This window comes from Pavona decussata, unplaced genomic scaffold (assembly GCF_977016875.1).
Source record: "Pavona decussata unplaced genomic scaffold, jaPavDecu1.1 SCAFFOLD_28, whole genome shotgun sequence".
Taxonomy (NCBI): Eukaryota; Metazoa; Cnidaria; class Anthozoa; order Scleractinia; family Agariciidae; genus Pavona; species Pavona decussata.
In genome coordinates this window covers 704,030-719,790 of record NW_028145451.1, presented here as the reverse complement: position 1 = coordinate 719,790, position 15,761 = coordinate 704,030, and the positions used below count along the sequence as shown (strand labels likewise).

General features: G+C 37.5%; 1 protein-coding gene across 8 annotated transcripts in view; it reads right to left on the bottom strand.

Moving 5' to 3' along the window:
- LOC146484967 (ras and EF-hand domain-containing protein-like) overlaps positions 1-15,259 on the bottom strand; it is a 29,965-nt gene extending 14,706 nt beyond the window's left edge. For 2 of the 8 annotated variants that reach the window (XM_085103841.1, XM_085103842.1), the window contains exons 1-9: positions 7,108-7,631; positions 5,969-6,121; positions 4,216-4,306; positions 3,314-3,409; positions 2,834-2,905; positions 1,461-1,576; positions 922-990; positions 698-752; positions 142-266 (exon numbers count right to left, since the gene is read on the bottom strand). In XM_085103841.1, coding sequence (XP_084959967.1) covers positions 142-266; positions 698-752; positions 922-990; positions 1,461-1,576; positions 2,834-2,905; positions 3,314-3,409; positions 4,216-4,306; positions 5,969-6,121; positions 7,108-7,433 — 1,103 coding nt within the window. In that variant the 5' untranslated portion in view covers positions 7,434-7,631. Of the gene's footprint in view, positions 1-141; positions 267-697; positions 753-921; positions 991-1,460; positions 1,577-2,833; positions 2,906-3,313; positions 3,410-4,215; positions 4,307-5,968; positions 6,122-6,366; positions 6,489-6,769; positions 6,912-7,107; positions 7,632-14,726 lie in introns of those variants that run through there. The other 6 variants (XM_085103847.1, XM_085103848.1, XM_085103843.1 and 3 more) reach the window with 5 other exon arrangements.
- Between the last annotated feature and the right edge of the window lie 502 nt (positions 15,260-15,761).

The following is a 15,761-nucleotide window of genomic DNA, read 5'->3' as shown; positions in this document are numbered from 1 at the left end:
CAATGTTTTGCATGACGTGAGCAGCACGCACTCCAGAAATCGCATGCAACAGCAGTAAGCAAAAGTTGTACCACCTAAATCGGCCTTTCGCAAAACCTTACTTGTTAGAGCCCTCTTATGCATGATATTTGGATATCTTACCTGTTGACAGGTGACTTGGCATTCCGCGTCAGACTTGAGGTTAGACTTGAGTTAGGTGAGTACAGTGTTGTTATTGAATGTCTTTTACTTGGTGATGGGCTTCTTTTATCTTGAACTTTTCTTGTCTAATCAAGATTAAATTAAAAGGAATAACTCTTAATTTACACGTTCTTTATATATGTCAATTTTGCATTCTTTATTTATCACTGAAATTTGTAAACATGAAAACATTTCATGTTGACTGTAAGCTGTCTATTGGCAGACTGTTGGTCAACTGTTGGCTGACACAGACAGTCAGGTACCAGCTAGGGTATACAGCTCATGATCATTGTAGAAGCATAAATTCCCAGTATTGAAAGAATTCCTTACATCAACTTAAAATCACTAATGTTCCAAAATTGTTATATTCTTCATATTCTGCAAGATCACGTCAGCTAAAATTGATGCGTTTTTAATTTACCACTGAGATTTGTTATTCTTCACTGTTATGTTGGATCATGTCTGCCAAAATGCTTTTTTGAAGAAATTTTTATTCTTCTTAAACCTACTAACTCACCTCTAAAGCTGCTCGCAAGTCATCATTTGTGTCATGAAGTTTCTTGTTTGCTTCACTGAAAGTTAAATTTTAACAGAAATTTTTTTTTTATTTTTTCCCATTGAGTAAAAACTTTAAAAAATATATAACAAATAATAAAATCCAGCCACCAGGGAAACATATTTATAGCTTCACAAATCAAATAATAATTATTGTGCCCAGATAATCCAGCACAGTTATCTTACTGAAGCAACTGAAGCTGTCTTGTCAAGCTTTCTTGTTCTTGTACGCACTCCATCACAGTCCTCTTCTCCCTAGGAACAAAACAACTGCCCATTTAACAATCTACGGTTTTTAACGTTCTAATAATTTGAGTAACCAGAAAACCTGAAACCTGGAATATAAACACTTCTAGTCCTCGCAATAAAGTGTGAAGAAATACATGTAACTGGCAAAAGACGGGAGAAAATTATCAAGAAAAGCAATCAACAATTAATAACATTTAAGCCAAACATCCTTGTTAAAATTATGCGTGTGATTTCCAATACCAGCTGAATCAATAGTGAAAACAACCATTAAATTTGATGTAACAAACAGAGAAAACAATAAAATTAGGCAGTGTGACTAATTGTCTTTTAAAAGTAAATAAATAGTCATGTTTTAAATCACCATTCACACTACAATAAAAATTATATTGTTTTATATTATATTGTAAATTATATTATTTTTTTAATAACGTTGTTTCCAAAAGCAACACACAAAAGTTTCCAGTTAGACTACTTACGCTGTGAGTTGAGCTTCTTGTTCTTCATAGTCATTTCTTAACTGAGCAAGCTCACTTCGCAGAACTGCAAGATTTGTCTGTGCATCTGTTAACTGGCTTCGTAGAAATCTTATCTCCTATTAAATAAATGGCGGATTGGAATTATTAGAATCATAGGTGCATGAGCTTTGAATAATAGCAACAAGAAGAAGTGAATTGTCTTCAATTGAGTTTAACTTATTAACAGTAGCTAGAAGTTTCATTCAAACCATTTTAATTTTTATTTTCCCATGTCTCAAGCTTATTAACACACCATAATCTGGAGCAAAGTAAGATAAAAACGAAACTGGTTTGCCAAATTTCAAAACAAAACAAAACCAGAAACAAATTTAAACTACAACATAAGTGGGCACTCGATATTGAGAATGTGATTTTAAAGAATTTAAAGAATTAAGATTTACAGTGTACATTCTACTTGTTGTTCTTCTATTTCTTATGGATACAGGGGCCAGATTCACAAAGCCCTCCTATGTTTTATCCTTAGCTAATTATTGTTTCTTGACAAAAGCCAATTGCTGGAAAAAAGATAAATCTTAATTATAAGGAGGGCTTCCTGAATCCGGCCCCAGATTCTGAGGATTGTTTTAAACAACAAGGCATAAATATTGCTGATGATCACCTCATTAGTTCTACATGACCTGCATGTGTGAACAAGTAGTCATGAATACTGTAAAGAGAAATCAGCTGCTGGTCGCTAAATACAGTCAACTCTCTCGTAAGCAACCACCCTTGGGGAACGACAGAGTGGTCGCTTACGGGAAAGATCAACAAAATAAGCCTAATACTGGACGGATTAATTAATTACATAAAAATATTACCTTAGCAGCTAAAATTAGGCAACTAGAAACTAATTTATTTGATTTTTCACATCTGTTCATTCTTCTGATGAAACTTTGTATATAACATTTTGGAACAGATCAGTGTAACAATTCCCGTTTACCTACAGATCTAATTAAAGCCATCTTCTCTGTCTGTAAACTGTTAGAATCTGTCAGCAGTCCGGGGTAGTGTCTTTAAAAATTGAACTTTTGTCACTTCTGAGTTATGATTTACTAACAATCATACGTGATTATGTTGAGTGGTCGCATACCCGAAACAGAAAACAAACAATATGTCAAATTTCTGGCCTAAAAAGTGGTCGCGGTCCGTTAAGAAATTTGAGTGGTGGTCACTTACGAGAGAGTTCTTGAAACAGTATTTAACTGAGAAACAAAACGGTTGTTTACAGAGTGGTTGCTTACGGGAGGTGGTCGCTCTGAGAGAGTTGACTGTATTGGTATTGAAGGGCAGTGAGTAAAAGCTGTATTGCTTGAATATTATTTCAATTATAATACCTGGACTTTTTCGTCCACTTCCTCTTTAATCTTCTGCTCTTCAGGTTCTTTCTTTTTCAGTCTTCCCTCCAGCTATAAACAATGTTTGACAAGATTGCTGTTACAACAATTGAATTCTCCCTTAAATCAAGCAATCTCTTGATCTCCCAGATGGGAATCATAACAAATCTCCAGAAAAACAACTGAGTAAATTTGAGATATTGTCACAAAATTGGCAGCACTTGCCAAATGAGTGACTGACTACACCAAAAACATTCACAATTTGTACTCCCCAATAAGATTTGACACTCGCCTAGGCAAGTGGGCAAGTGCTAATTTCCATCCCTATGTAAATAATTTTTGTGAATTTGGAATTAAATGTATGTATAATTATTATACATACATTTAATTCCAAATTCACAAAAGCCTCTTTGAAAATAGGGTGCCCATCTCCATTTGCAATTTTTTAACTGTGCATTACATAAATCACATATTAAATACCTTTTGTACTCTCGCATTTAAAGTTTGTATCTCTTTATTTTTATTCTCCAGTTGCCAAATAATGTCCAAGTTTGACCTTTCCTGTTTACTCCTTTCCTGAAAAAACAAAGAAACAAACAAACATGAGATTAAATCATGAGTATCAGATCTTTAACGTATTTAAACTTGGCCAGGTTTTATCCTCAGTCAGTACATCTAGGTCAAAGAGTCACCAAAAAGTTGTATGTCTCAGTCAGGAAAATTTTGTGAGCATCTCAACACCTAAGCAACATGAGCTTGACTCTTTGAGTCAGTGTTTCACTGGATTATTAATCATTATTGTTAACCATAGAATTTCATCGGAAAATTTGAAATTTGGAAATTATCTGAGACACTGTGTTCAAGATTTCACAATAATTTCACTGAGCACCAAGATAGTTTTTGTTAGTATTAGGTCAGCTAGTCTTAGGGAAGTTTTTTTGAGTACTTCATCAGGACTTTTTACGCAAAAACATTTCCACCACAAGTCTTGCCCTAGTTCCACGTACTGGTGATGATGACGTTGTTGAAAACAACAATGACAATGATGATGATGATGAGGAGGAGGAGGAGGAGGAGGAGGAGGAGGAGGAGGAGGAGGAGAAACAATAGAATTGAGGAGGAAGAGGAGGAGGAGGAGGAGGACGAGGAGGAGGAGGTGTATTGGACTCAGATTTGGTAACTTACCATACAGTGTGGGGCGGTGGGAATACTCCTTCAAATAGTTGATTAATGGTACACGACTAAGTTATGTTGTTGCTGAGGCTGACTACATGTACAGCCCAAGTATGATTTTATCACAATTTATATCATGACAATAAAGGAATTGACTTCTACAACTGTAATAACCCAGTAGCTGTTTCAGCTGCAAGTTTAAAACAAACCTCTTTTCTGATGCGTGACTCGATTCTTTGCATTTGTTGTTCCATTTCACTATCCAGCTGATCCATATGCTCAGTGTGCTTCTCACATGTCCTACAAACATGTACAAATATTATTAATTTATATTGACAGAGAAAATAAATTGTTTCCTGATTTTGCGCATCTCCAGATACTTGGGTTTCCTATGGGTGATGCCTAGTAATACAGGAATATTTTTGCGCGGCTTAAAACTATGGGAGAAAGTAGATTTCAGCAAGAGCTCTCAGTACCCAAAATAATAATTGGGGGTAACCATGCATTTTCCAGAGATAACATTAAGCTTCAATTTGGAAAAAAACACCATACATTGCTTTGTATTTTACAGCTTTTTAGAATAACTGTTGCTCGATTATCTTTGAAGAATGCATGGTTACCCCCAATTTTCTTTTTGGATTCCAATAGCCCTTGCTAAGATCTCCTTTTCCCGCATAGTCATAAACCTCGCAAAAATACTTTGGTATTAGTAGGCACCGTCCTTAACACATTAACCATATCAAACAACATCCTGCTTGAATAACTGCAACTCATGCATGACAAACAGGCACAAATCACACTGAAATGCAAGTGCCAGTGAATATTAAAGGGAGAGGCCAGGGTTTCAATAGGGTCCAGACACCAGGCAACCTGGCACCTGGCTACTTTTAACATCTTGACTGACTTTTCCATGAAACAACATATTCAAGTTACCTATCCCACCAAGGTGTACTAACCTTTTAACCAACTGTTTAAAATCTTAATGAAACCCCTGGTGGGGTGAGGGGATTTTTCTGTAGTTTTTTTGTTTTTTTCAAAATTAAAGCACATTATGGCAAGCCAAACATTAAAAGCTGTGACCACTTGTCAGCTATGCAACATCAAGGTACAACTCACTTCAACCTAAAGCATGTACCAATAACCAGTGACACTGACCACCAGAAAGTGTGGATATAGTGACTCCTTGATTTTAAAGTTTTAATTACGCGGGATGCCCTGAGGGGGCATACTGTGTCTAAAAACGGGTCGATTTCTTTTTTTTTTTTCTTCGTCGTAGCCACAAATCTGTAAATTAATTTATTCATTAAACTCTCCACTCTCCTACTCCGGATGTATTGCTCTGATTGTCTTCAACAAAAGCAGGCCAATCAAAATCCATTCTTGTCGCTTATATCGCGTGAGGGGACCCACTCACCTCTGCCTGTGTGACGTCAACGCATCATTTGATATATTTATTAAGGACGGATTAAATTGTCGCGCCATATTGTTAACATGTTGTGGACTCAAGTGTGCCGTTTTCAAACGGAAATTTCACCATTTTGAAGCGGTAAATCGAAAGAATAACTTCTAAGAAGCACCCGACATTTAAAACGGTGGAAATTGGTGAGTTCCTGGCGAAGGAAGATTTTGTGCTTTGTTTGACAGTCTTAGACCACGACGCGAGACTGAAAAGAGGTCATTGAGAAGCTTACGTTATCGCAATGGAATTTCACAAATTTCCGGTGATAGTCTGCGTCGTGTAACACAAGGGAAACAACGTAACGCGATCTTTGGACTCAAACTATTCCATTAGCAAGGATAGTTTTATCAATCGGTGAAGCATACAGTTGGACTAAATGAATTAGCCCCAGCATCACGCGTAATGCCAGTAAGACTTATAGCAGGCATCTTGTTTATATTAGTACTGTACATAAACCAAGAGGGTAACAATTGAGATAAATTAAGACTAAGTGGTTTACAGACCTCTTGAGGGCATCTTCCAGTCTTTGATTCTCAGAAGAATAATGTTTGACATCTCTGACGACACTGAACAGAAAGCTTTCTAATAAAGCCAAGAGTTGTGGTGACTCAGCTGAGCTATGCAGATAGTGGAACAACTCAGAAACGTACTCTTGCCTGGTGAAAAAAGGAAAGAAAGATTCAGAAAGCATTACAAACTAAGTTAAGGACGGTGCCTACTAATACAGAAGTATTTTTGTGCAGTTTATGACTATGCCGAAATCCGGGGAAAGCAAATCTTAGCATGGGCTATAATGGCCGCCATATTGAATCACAACTTTAGCAGAGACAATGCTTGAAATAACCATGAAATGTTACGCGAAATTAATTATTAGTTCTTAATTATTTAATTCTAATACCACCTCTCTAAGTTGAAAAAATATCTTTTGCGTCCTCATAAAATAATGATACATCACGATTCATAAGCTTATATCGCTTTCATTGCTGTTTTGCAGTTTTGGCCGCCGACCTTGCCGAAGTACGTGCTCGACCCATTCTTCCCCACGAGACCCGTGTTTGTCTGCAGTGACCCGCGTTTCAACGTACACCACAAAAATATCACTTCCATCTTATGGGCTTTACTTTTCCAACAGCTTTCAAATACATACATATACATTTGTATTAGTGCTCCTATCGCCTAAAGTTTCTGTCTTTGGTGGTTGTAAGAGGAAAATAAAACCTCCCTATTTATAATATGAGAAACGGATTACGCCATTGAATAACATCGTCGCTTGCTATTGAAACCTCAGAATAAACGCAAAATACCTGAATCCCTCCCGCTCCAGCATCAACTCTATTTTACGGAAATCCATGCGGATGTACAGGCAACCATAATATAGGGTTTGCGCAGAATATAGTGCAGGTATTTTGATTATTTTCAAAACCAGGAAGTTGAGCAAATGATTGGGACGTAAATTGAGTTAATATTTAACTTCTGATCAGTTCAGCCCGGCACTTTCTATCGGTATTGATTGGAGGTTCCACTGACTTTTATACATACACTGCACAGTAACGTTTCAAGCATAATTGTTCTGCTTTCATTTTACAAATTTAACATGCCGACGAGGAAGAAAAATCTGAACACGAGCAACAATAATATTTACCCTGACAATAAACCGCGAACTCCCAGCGCGTCAAGAAGCTTGTAAAACTTTCTAGCCTCGCGCTCCACGTTTGAAGGTTCATTCTCCGCTTTAAACAAAGAACATACTCGTTGAAAGCCCTTGGAAAAATCCAGCGGACTTATTTTCTTATCTCCGTCGACATCAAGTTCATCAAACAATCCGTCTAATTGCTCGCTTGTTAAACTCAGCTCTGAACAACAGCAAGCGAGTTCGTTCTTATCGATGAAGCCGTTTTCGTCCAAATCCCAGGCATGAAATATCTCTTTAACGTCATCTTCTGTATAAACGCTTCCTCCGTAATCCATGCTATTCCATCGTTGACTGACAAAATAAATAAAGCTAACAACGAAATCAAGTTTGTTGGACAAGTATTGAGTTAAAACAAATCTTTACGCGTCGCCGACAAATATTTTCTCGAAACTGCTATTTTTAGTTTGCATAAGAATGGCCAGCAACAGGTCGCTTGCCAATTGAGTATAAATGAACAATATGACGGATAATCAGCAACTTAGCGACGTATATTGTTCTGCGTCATGGGTGCTTGCTTCAGTACACGTCAATTCAGTGGCACTCGCTCTATGTGGTTAATTGCGTCAAGGTATTAACAATTGCCTTTAACGGTTCATAAAAACAGAAATTTAGAGAACATTAATTCTTTGAGAATCCTGAAACCTAAGAAATCATGTCTGGAACATTTTTCGTGCAGCTAACACTTTTACGGAATACCTCAGTACATTTTGTCTAGTACTCAAGGCCAAGTTGTGGCTTACAAATATAATTTTTTTTTTTACAGAAAACATCTTTTTTATCATATTATTCAACAGCTTTCGTTTGAATGGTCACAGCATGGGATTTCATAACAGTAACTTTATTTTTGATAACAATAATAATAATCAAAATAGTAATAACAAAATTAGTAATAATAATAATAACAATAATAGTAACAACAACGTTTTCCTTATGAAAATAAACAGCAACGAAAGTATAACCATATTCGCTTGATTCTCGAAAGTAAAAGGATCCTAGCCAAATTATTCACTTAAACCTTGGTAACCTGAAGTGAACAATACCAAAAGGAACTTCCTTCCAACTTGAAAGGCTGACGAGAATATTACGTCATGCCGCAGGTATCGGTCACGAAATTCCTTTAAATTCTCTTATTGTTTCTTGCGGATTACGGGTTCAATATCTAAAACTAACTCACATTTTTATTTTCCTGTTAATGAACGTTTCCTTCCGGATATGCGTATTTTGTGTAATCATAATAATATCGTTTCTTTTCAAGTCATGAAGAATTCGTTACCAAACCCTTTGGTAATCGTGGTCAGATGATCGACTTTCGCGGAATTTCGTCGCGATCATTCATGATACCTACGGGACAAGTGACTGATGCACAATAGGCTTTTAAAGGCTTTGTATAAAATATTATCTCTCGGAAAAAAGACTTGCTTGGTGGTCTGAAGCTTGTCACGGATACTCATTGAGAAATCAAGGAATTCCATGACCACAACAGCAAGTTTAACATGGCTGGAAACCGAAATTTCGCGTTCCATTGCTGACTAAACACGGCTGCACCATAGGAAAGGTGCTGGTTGGTAGATCATCAGTGATAGCTTTTATTTAGCTTTAGACGGTGTTAATAAAGACCGGAATTGAAAAGTAGAATTGACATATTAAAAGTTTAACAGCAGCGAGGACAACATCTTGGTAATGCATGCGTGCGACCTGTAGGTCAATGACTGAAATATGATGAAAGAGTCTTGCAGAAGCGAAGCCTAATTAAAGCTTTCAGTTAGGCTGTTTTCTGGTGTGTAATAACGAAAATGATCTAATGTCTAAACTCTGAGAGTTGTTTACAATTTCAGCTTAAATAATCTGTCGTTTTTTATTCTACTAATAAGTCAAGACTGTTTACCAGGTGTCGGAGAGAGGTAGTTTTGAATGGTGTTGTGAAACACCAGATCCGCCAGAGCGCAACACATCACAACATTCTTTTGACCTTTGTAGAACCTCTCTCCTGGGACAAAGTCCATTAAGCGTTCAGAATTAAGTCTGATCACGTACGACTCCAACCAAATCTTAATAAAAAGTACCTCAGTCAAAATGCGCACACACACAGAGCTGCCTCATTTCAGTCATTTTATCAAGATCAGATTGAGAAAAAGGTTAACGTTTTTGGTCTGAGCATAGAAAAACGTTATAATACAGGCGTAAATAAAGGTGGCCTCGTTGCTTGCAGTTTCAGAGCTTACTGTACTTGTCACCGGCTTGTTTCGCACAACTTCCTATGAGAATGTGTACATGTTTTCTTTTTTTCTGCTTCACGCAATATCATTGACAACCATCAATTTGGTCATGATGTTATCGCTAGCTAATGATCCAAGGAGAGACAGTAATCCTCTTTCCTACTCTGCGAAAATGATCTTGAACAGAAGACCGAATTCTTCACACGGGTTCGGTACATTTCTTTAGCACCAGTTGGGAGAGCTATATTTATTTTTCCGCCAGTAAAATTTAGCCCTTCTAGATCAGTTATTATACGTATGCCGGGTATGTTAAACTTTGTATTGCTTATTTATTTATTTATTTATTTATTTATTTATTTATTTTTACCACATAGGTCGTACACTCAATACTAAGTATTTTTCGTACTTAAAAACTAACCCTAAAATATTGACAAAATTAATAAAGAGCTTATACTGCAGCCTTAAAACCCCCGACCGAGTGAGACAAGGCCACCTCCTTAGGGGGGCGGTTACATCAGTGCAGACACTGTCTATGGGAAAAATGAGTGTTGCTATATCAAAGGAAAAATTTAGCCCTTTTCAGAATCGGCTGTTGATGGAAAAGGTTGTCGCTTTAGTACAAAGCATCAAATCGATACAAATTACCGTTCTCTTTTTGTTTTCACAGACCGAATGCGTGAGCGATGAGTTGAACTACTCAACTTGCATCAGATGCAACTTAACTTGTGTACAGCTTCATCTACGGTCACCTTTCACGAAAATGCAAGCTGACCTAACCTCGCATTATTAACGACACATTTTCCCTTCCGAAAACACAAGGAATTAGTTTTAGAGTGTAACGAAACATTGAAATGCAAATTTACTGAAGAAAGTTGAGATTTTCTAAACAACTAATTCCGAATTACTGCACAGTGATTAAAAAAGCGCCTTCCGAACAGATATCCACCGAAATGAACCATTGGGCGCACCTGACCTTCTCGTAGAAACTGAAACCGTCCGCTTGACGTTGCAGGCCCGATTGTAGTCTCGTTCTCACTCGCTAAGGACGAAGCAGAAGTTTTACCCGGGCTTGCTTATGGAAACAGGTGAATGGTTTTGTTTCAGAAGCAATACCATTCACCTCGGCGAGTTCTGTTTGGCCTAGGTTGTGGCGTTTTTATCATAAATACGATGCGATTAATTGTCGCGCTAAATAGTAGCTGCCCTTTTATGCTAAGAGCTATTAGTATTGATGTTGTGATGGAGGAACCGAAACTGGGGAAAAGTTTCTCCCTTACACCAACGAGAGTTCCCGACTTGCGCCACAAAGTAAAAAAATTCCCCAATTCTTAAATTGTGGAGCCGATCGAGAAAGATGTACATAACGACACAGAAAAGTTCTTGTCAATGTCTTCTAAGAGCCATTTCGAGCCGGCAGCGTAACAACCACCGCTGTAAGAAAGTAATGCTCAGTACGGCATTAGCATGCATGGCATAGCTTAGACCTCCTTTCACGGCATAATTAACTGTATCACGGCAAAGAGTGACACAAGGTTTCCAGTGTTAAAATTTGATATTCCTGTGTTTCGGGTTGCCGGATGCAGAAATCACTGAATAGTACTGAACATCATAGATTTTGCTTCACCTCGACTCATCGTCATCGTTCAATTCTCTGATGTTGCTTTCTCAAGTGGTCCTTCAAGATTATAGATCCCGCTACAAAACTAAGACAGTTCAGTTTCTCGTTGAGTTTTCGTTCATTTTTTCCCCCACAAATTATCTTGCCCATAGCCAAAAACCAAGCTAAGCCGCATCATGTATGTAGTCTTTAGCTTGGTCTCATTACACAGGATAATAAAACGCTGCTAAAGATCAAAATGCACCTACGGCCCATCAAAGTTAAAGTCAAACAATTCTTATTGTTAGGAGTCAACACCGAGAAAAGTTTTCCAGAAAATGTGACGAATGTTTTAGCTAACTTCAACGATTTCGTTCAAATGCCATTTCACATGTTTATTATCTTATGATTATACATTTATTTCCAGTTTAGTTCTCTGTTGCAACTATTGCATACTATATCAACTGACATCGATATCCAGTAGACTAACACCCTTCAAAAGCTCTATTTTCTCTGGACCCTGTGTAGTTGCACCGTTTTTTAGGGTTCGGGGAGCATTGTTCTGTATGTTCGTTCTTTTGTCCTCTCGACCAACCATGTACGATCGACGTTGCAAATGGTGCAGGATCACCAATCCTTGTGTTTTTCGTATGTAAGAAGTGTATTGAAATATCGTTTACACCTGAATTGGCAATGCGCTCAGGGATACGTGGCCAAACAAAGCGTTATGTTCAGTCTTAATCAAGCTCCACAATTACCGGCGACTATTAACAACGTTAATTGCCGTAACAATTTTGTAACTTTTTTAACGCGGTCTGAAAGTTCCTCTGCAAGCGTTGATTCGAAGCTGTCAGGTAGACATCATGATTATTAAACATTTGCGAGACAAGCTGCACGGAAAATCAAAGGCTTTCATCCTCTTATTTTGAACTGTCACTCTAATGTAGCGTGTCACATGAGACTGATGTGTCGATTTCTATCCGACATATGCTAGGAAAAACGTGGTCTAAATCTGACAGTGTTTACTTTTTGAGCGGTTTTTCACCAAGGGTAAACATTAACTGTATTTTTAAACACCTGCCAGGCGAAGACTGAGTTCTAAATTTAAGGACGGTGCACTTTTCTCAGTTTTTTATAGTACTTAAATCATTGTCAAGCGTCATGTTCTTAGTTGTTTTTACTTAAGCTTTGAAGGTATAAAACCACAAAAACAGACGGAGCAAATCTAAACATGTTGTATACGACTTTTCGACTGCGTACTTCTCCATCATTAAGAAGAGCGGCACATTAAGGCTGGTTTTATTGGTTATCTTAATATCACTGAAGGGCAATGATATTATAAGGTTCACAGCTTGAAAACAACACCGTTGGCTTAGCCATCTCCCTTTTGTTGTTTCGTGTTGTTTTAAATGAATGTTGCATATTAAGTATCATACCTGCGATGCTTAAACCACCTAGTAAATGTCTTGCAACTAGAAAGAAACTTTTAAATACGTTTTGCATAAGAACCACCATGTAACTGCATCAAAGTGACATATTTGCAGAAAGAAAGAAAAAAACATTTCAGTGAACTATAACTAGTTTTAGCCGAGGAGATGATTAATTTTGTTTTCATTATATACCACTAATAATATCTGACATTCCCAATCAAGTTGTATTTAACACAAAAGGGGGAAATGCATGCAAACTATATATTGTTTGAGTTGTTGAAGGATCGTTAAAGGTTACAATTGTGGCGCTAATGATTACTGGCGAGACTTGACGGAGATTTTCGGAAAAGGGGGGAATATATGAAGATAACATTTGGCATAACAGGATATCTTTTTCTCAAGAGCTGTGGTCTTAATTGTGGTACCAATAGTTGAGACCACCCACGAGTCACGACCGAAACCTACCGGTAAAATTCTCACCTTGAAGTCTCCAGATTGCATTCTTAGCAAAAAGAAGCGTTTACTTAGAAACCGAGAATAAGCATCGACTTATTGCCAAAGGCGGAACTTCTTTATTTCGTGAGCAGTATTGCAAGAATTTGTGATCACTTTTTTTACAAGAAAGCACTTCGTGTTATGAATCATGGAATCGCGCAGATATTGATGATCAGCTTCGAGTCACGTTGAATTTTTCAATCTGTTTCTATGCTACAAAGGTAGTTAGAAAGCATCCATAATAATGCTTTAGCTGATAGATGCGCAGATTTTGAAGGTTAAGGGAAAGTCAAATTGCGAAATACAGAAATTGTGGGCGAACATCTTCAGGCTTCACTCGCAATTCTTGCCATAGCAAGAGATAATATATCAAAAACAAGCAAATAAAAACAGATATTTGCAACAATATTCAATAAACAAGCCGCGAAAAATTCTTGAAAGCTCATTTGAATAATGTTTGCTTTATCGGAAAACTTTGTATGAATAATATATACAGCTACAAGAGATAATGTGAGCGCTAAAAATAATCCCAAAATTCAAATTTAAATCGTGAAATTTACAGAAACTTCCTTCCACACTGCATTTTCTTACAACTGCGCATTGCACATGAATTCAAAATATAGCAAAAACACGATAGTTTCTCTTCCATGCAAATTTTAAGTTTTCATTGGAAAAGAAATAAAAGCGAGGTGTAATGTTTGCTTTCTTTCCAGTCCTGAAATTTGATTTTTTTTTACTTGTCATGTTGTATATATTTCACTAATAAGCTACAGCTTTTCCCATAAAACTCGCCTGCTACTTTTTTGATTTCCTCTTTTTGTGTGTGCTTGTAGAACCTAAAGCGAGTGCAAGGGGAGAGATTTTGCTAATGTTAAAGCAATCACAGCTTCTCTCACCGAGACCATTAACTAAGGTTGAGATCAATAATACAGGTAAACGCTTCTTGAGAGCGATCAGTTTGAATCGAACCGTGAAAGCAAAAGCTCGATATAGCAATGTTATATTCGCCTTAATCCTAACTGACCTATTGAAAACTTCCATCCAAATTTCGGCGGAATATTCGTTCGTGATGCGTGGGTAAGTATCCGACCTGCTCAGTTTCTTCTTCAATATGCCACAGGCAAGTTAACTAACTCGATACATGGCCATCAATTACAACCGAAAGAGCATTTCACGAATGGTGTGTGCGAAAACCTGGCAGAGCCAAGATAAGTTCGTTAGCATTTTAGGCAAAGAACAGGTTGTCCGAAATGTGGACATCGATAATAAAATCTCAAATTCGCTCACTGTGTTTTAGTTTGTTTTTGTGCACAAGCAGCAAAACTAGCAATATTGCTTGAGAAAGTTTATTTCAAATCGTGAAATTTTCTAGCACTCGAACCCCGAATAATATCGCGCCAAAAGGCCTAAGACCTCAACTTCACCCAATGCATTTAACCCGTTTTAAGAACCGTAGATCTCCAAGATAAATCTGGAGTTGTTCTTTTTACGTTTCAAGTGGATGTATTAATGGCCGGGTCTCGATTCACGCACTTTGGGCCATCAAACCAGAAATTACAAATACTGACCATTGGTTTGATTGTGAACACAAGTTATTATAGTAGATATATAATTAAATTTTACTGTTTTAACCGGATCTCACAGAAATACAGTAGCTTTGTAAAACAACTCAGTCATGCGTGTATCGCGGGTGTATTTCAACCGGTGTGTGTATATATATTTCTTTCTGTTGTAATAACACGTAAGTTGAATTTAAGCGAGTGTGTCGCCCGTCCTTCAACCTTTGATATGTTGATTATCCGCGTTCTTTCTTGTTACAAAATAACTTACCCACTAAGCAGGTTAAACGGCTGCCCAAGTTTCTCTTTTAAGTCTTCGTACTCCACATCCGAGCTTGTAGATTGCTCTGACTTTTTCCTCTTCACACCAGAAACCACAGACTTGAACTTTCTAAAATTTTCCGAAAACTCTTCGATACTTATTCTTCCATCTTTATCCGCATCAAGCTTATCGAAGACTTCCGCCAAATCGTGAGCGTCCAAATCGCACACTGCGGCTAATTCCTCTCTGTCTATGTACCCGCTTCCATCCAAGTCCACTGCACCGAACAGGTCACGCGGTTTTACATTTTCCAAGCCAGCCATCGTATCGAATATTATTCCATAATACCTTTGGAAATCTATCCGCGCACGAATTGCCCACTTGCGATTGTTACGAAATTTCCTTTTCCTTGCTTCTCAAGCCTTATTGCGTCCTTGTTTTTTCCCTTACGGAGCTTTTGCGTTTTGCGGTCGAGTAATTATTCTAGTGACTCGTCACTTAGACACACACAGCTGTTCTGAGTGGCTCGTCCTTTGCCACCCGCACTCTTTTGGCGCGATTGTAAATTTCTTGTCATTTGCCGCCAATCACATTACGGCATTTTAAGAGGAAAACAATATCGACCAGTTAAGCGGCTTCGTGAATGGTTGGAATATTAATAGCAGCATTACCCTATTGTGTTTTCATATTAGATGTCAACTGTTTGCCTTAGACTCCGGAGGAAGCGCCACAGGTCTGCTTGAGCTCTTATTTATTTACAGGCCGGCCTGCGATAACTCTAATTGAAGAAAATTGTAGAGATATGGACATTACGCATGTTGGAAATTTTAGCCAGATGATAACCTCTTCATAATTTCATTCATAACTGTTTCCTTCTTGGAAAATTTCCGTTGGAATGACGACAAATTTCACGATAGAGAGGAAAAGTGTGGCAAAGGTTTCGTGCCGTCAATTCAAAGAAATCACAACCATAAAAATATAGGAAGACATTCGCTTATCATGGTATAAAATATTCAAATTTTTGCTGATCATGACATATTACTT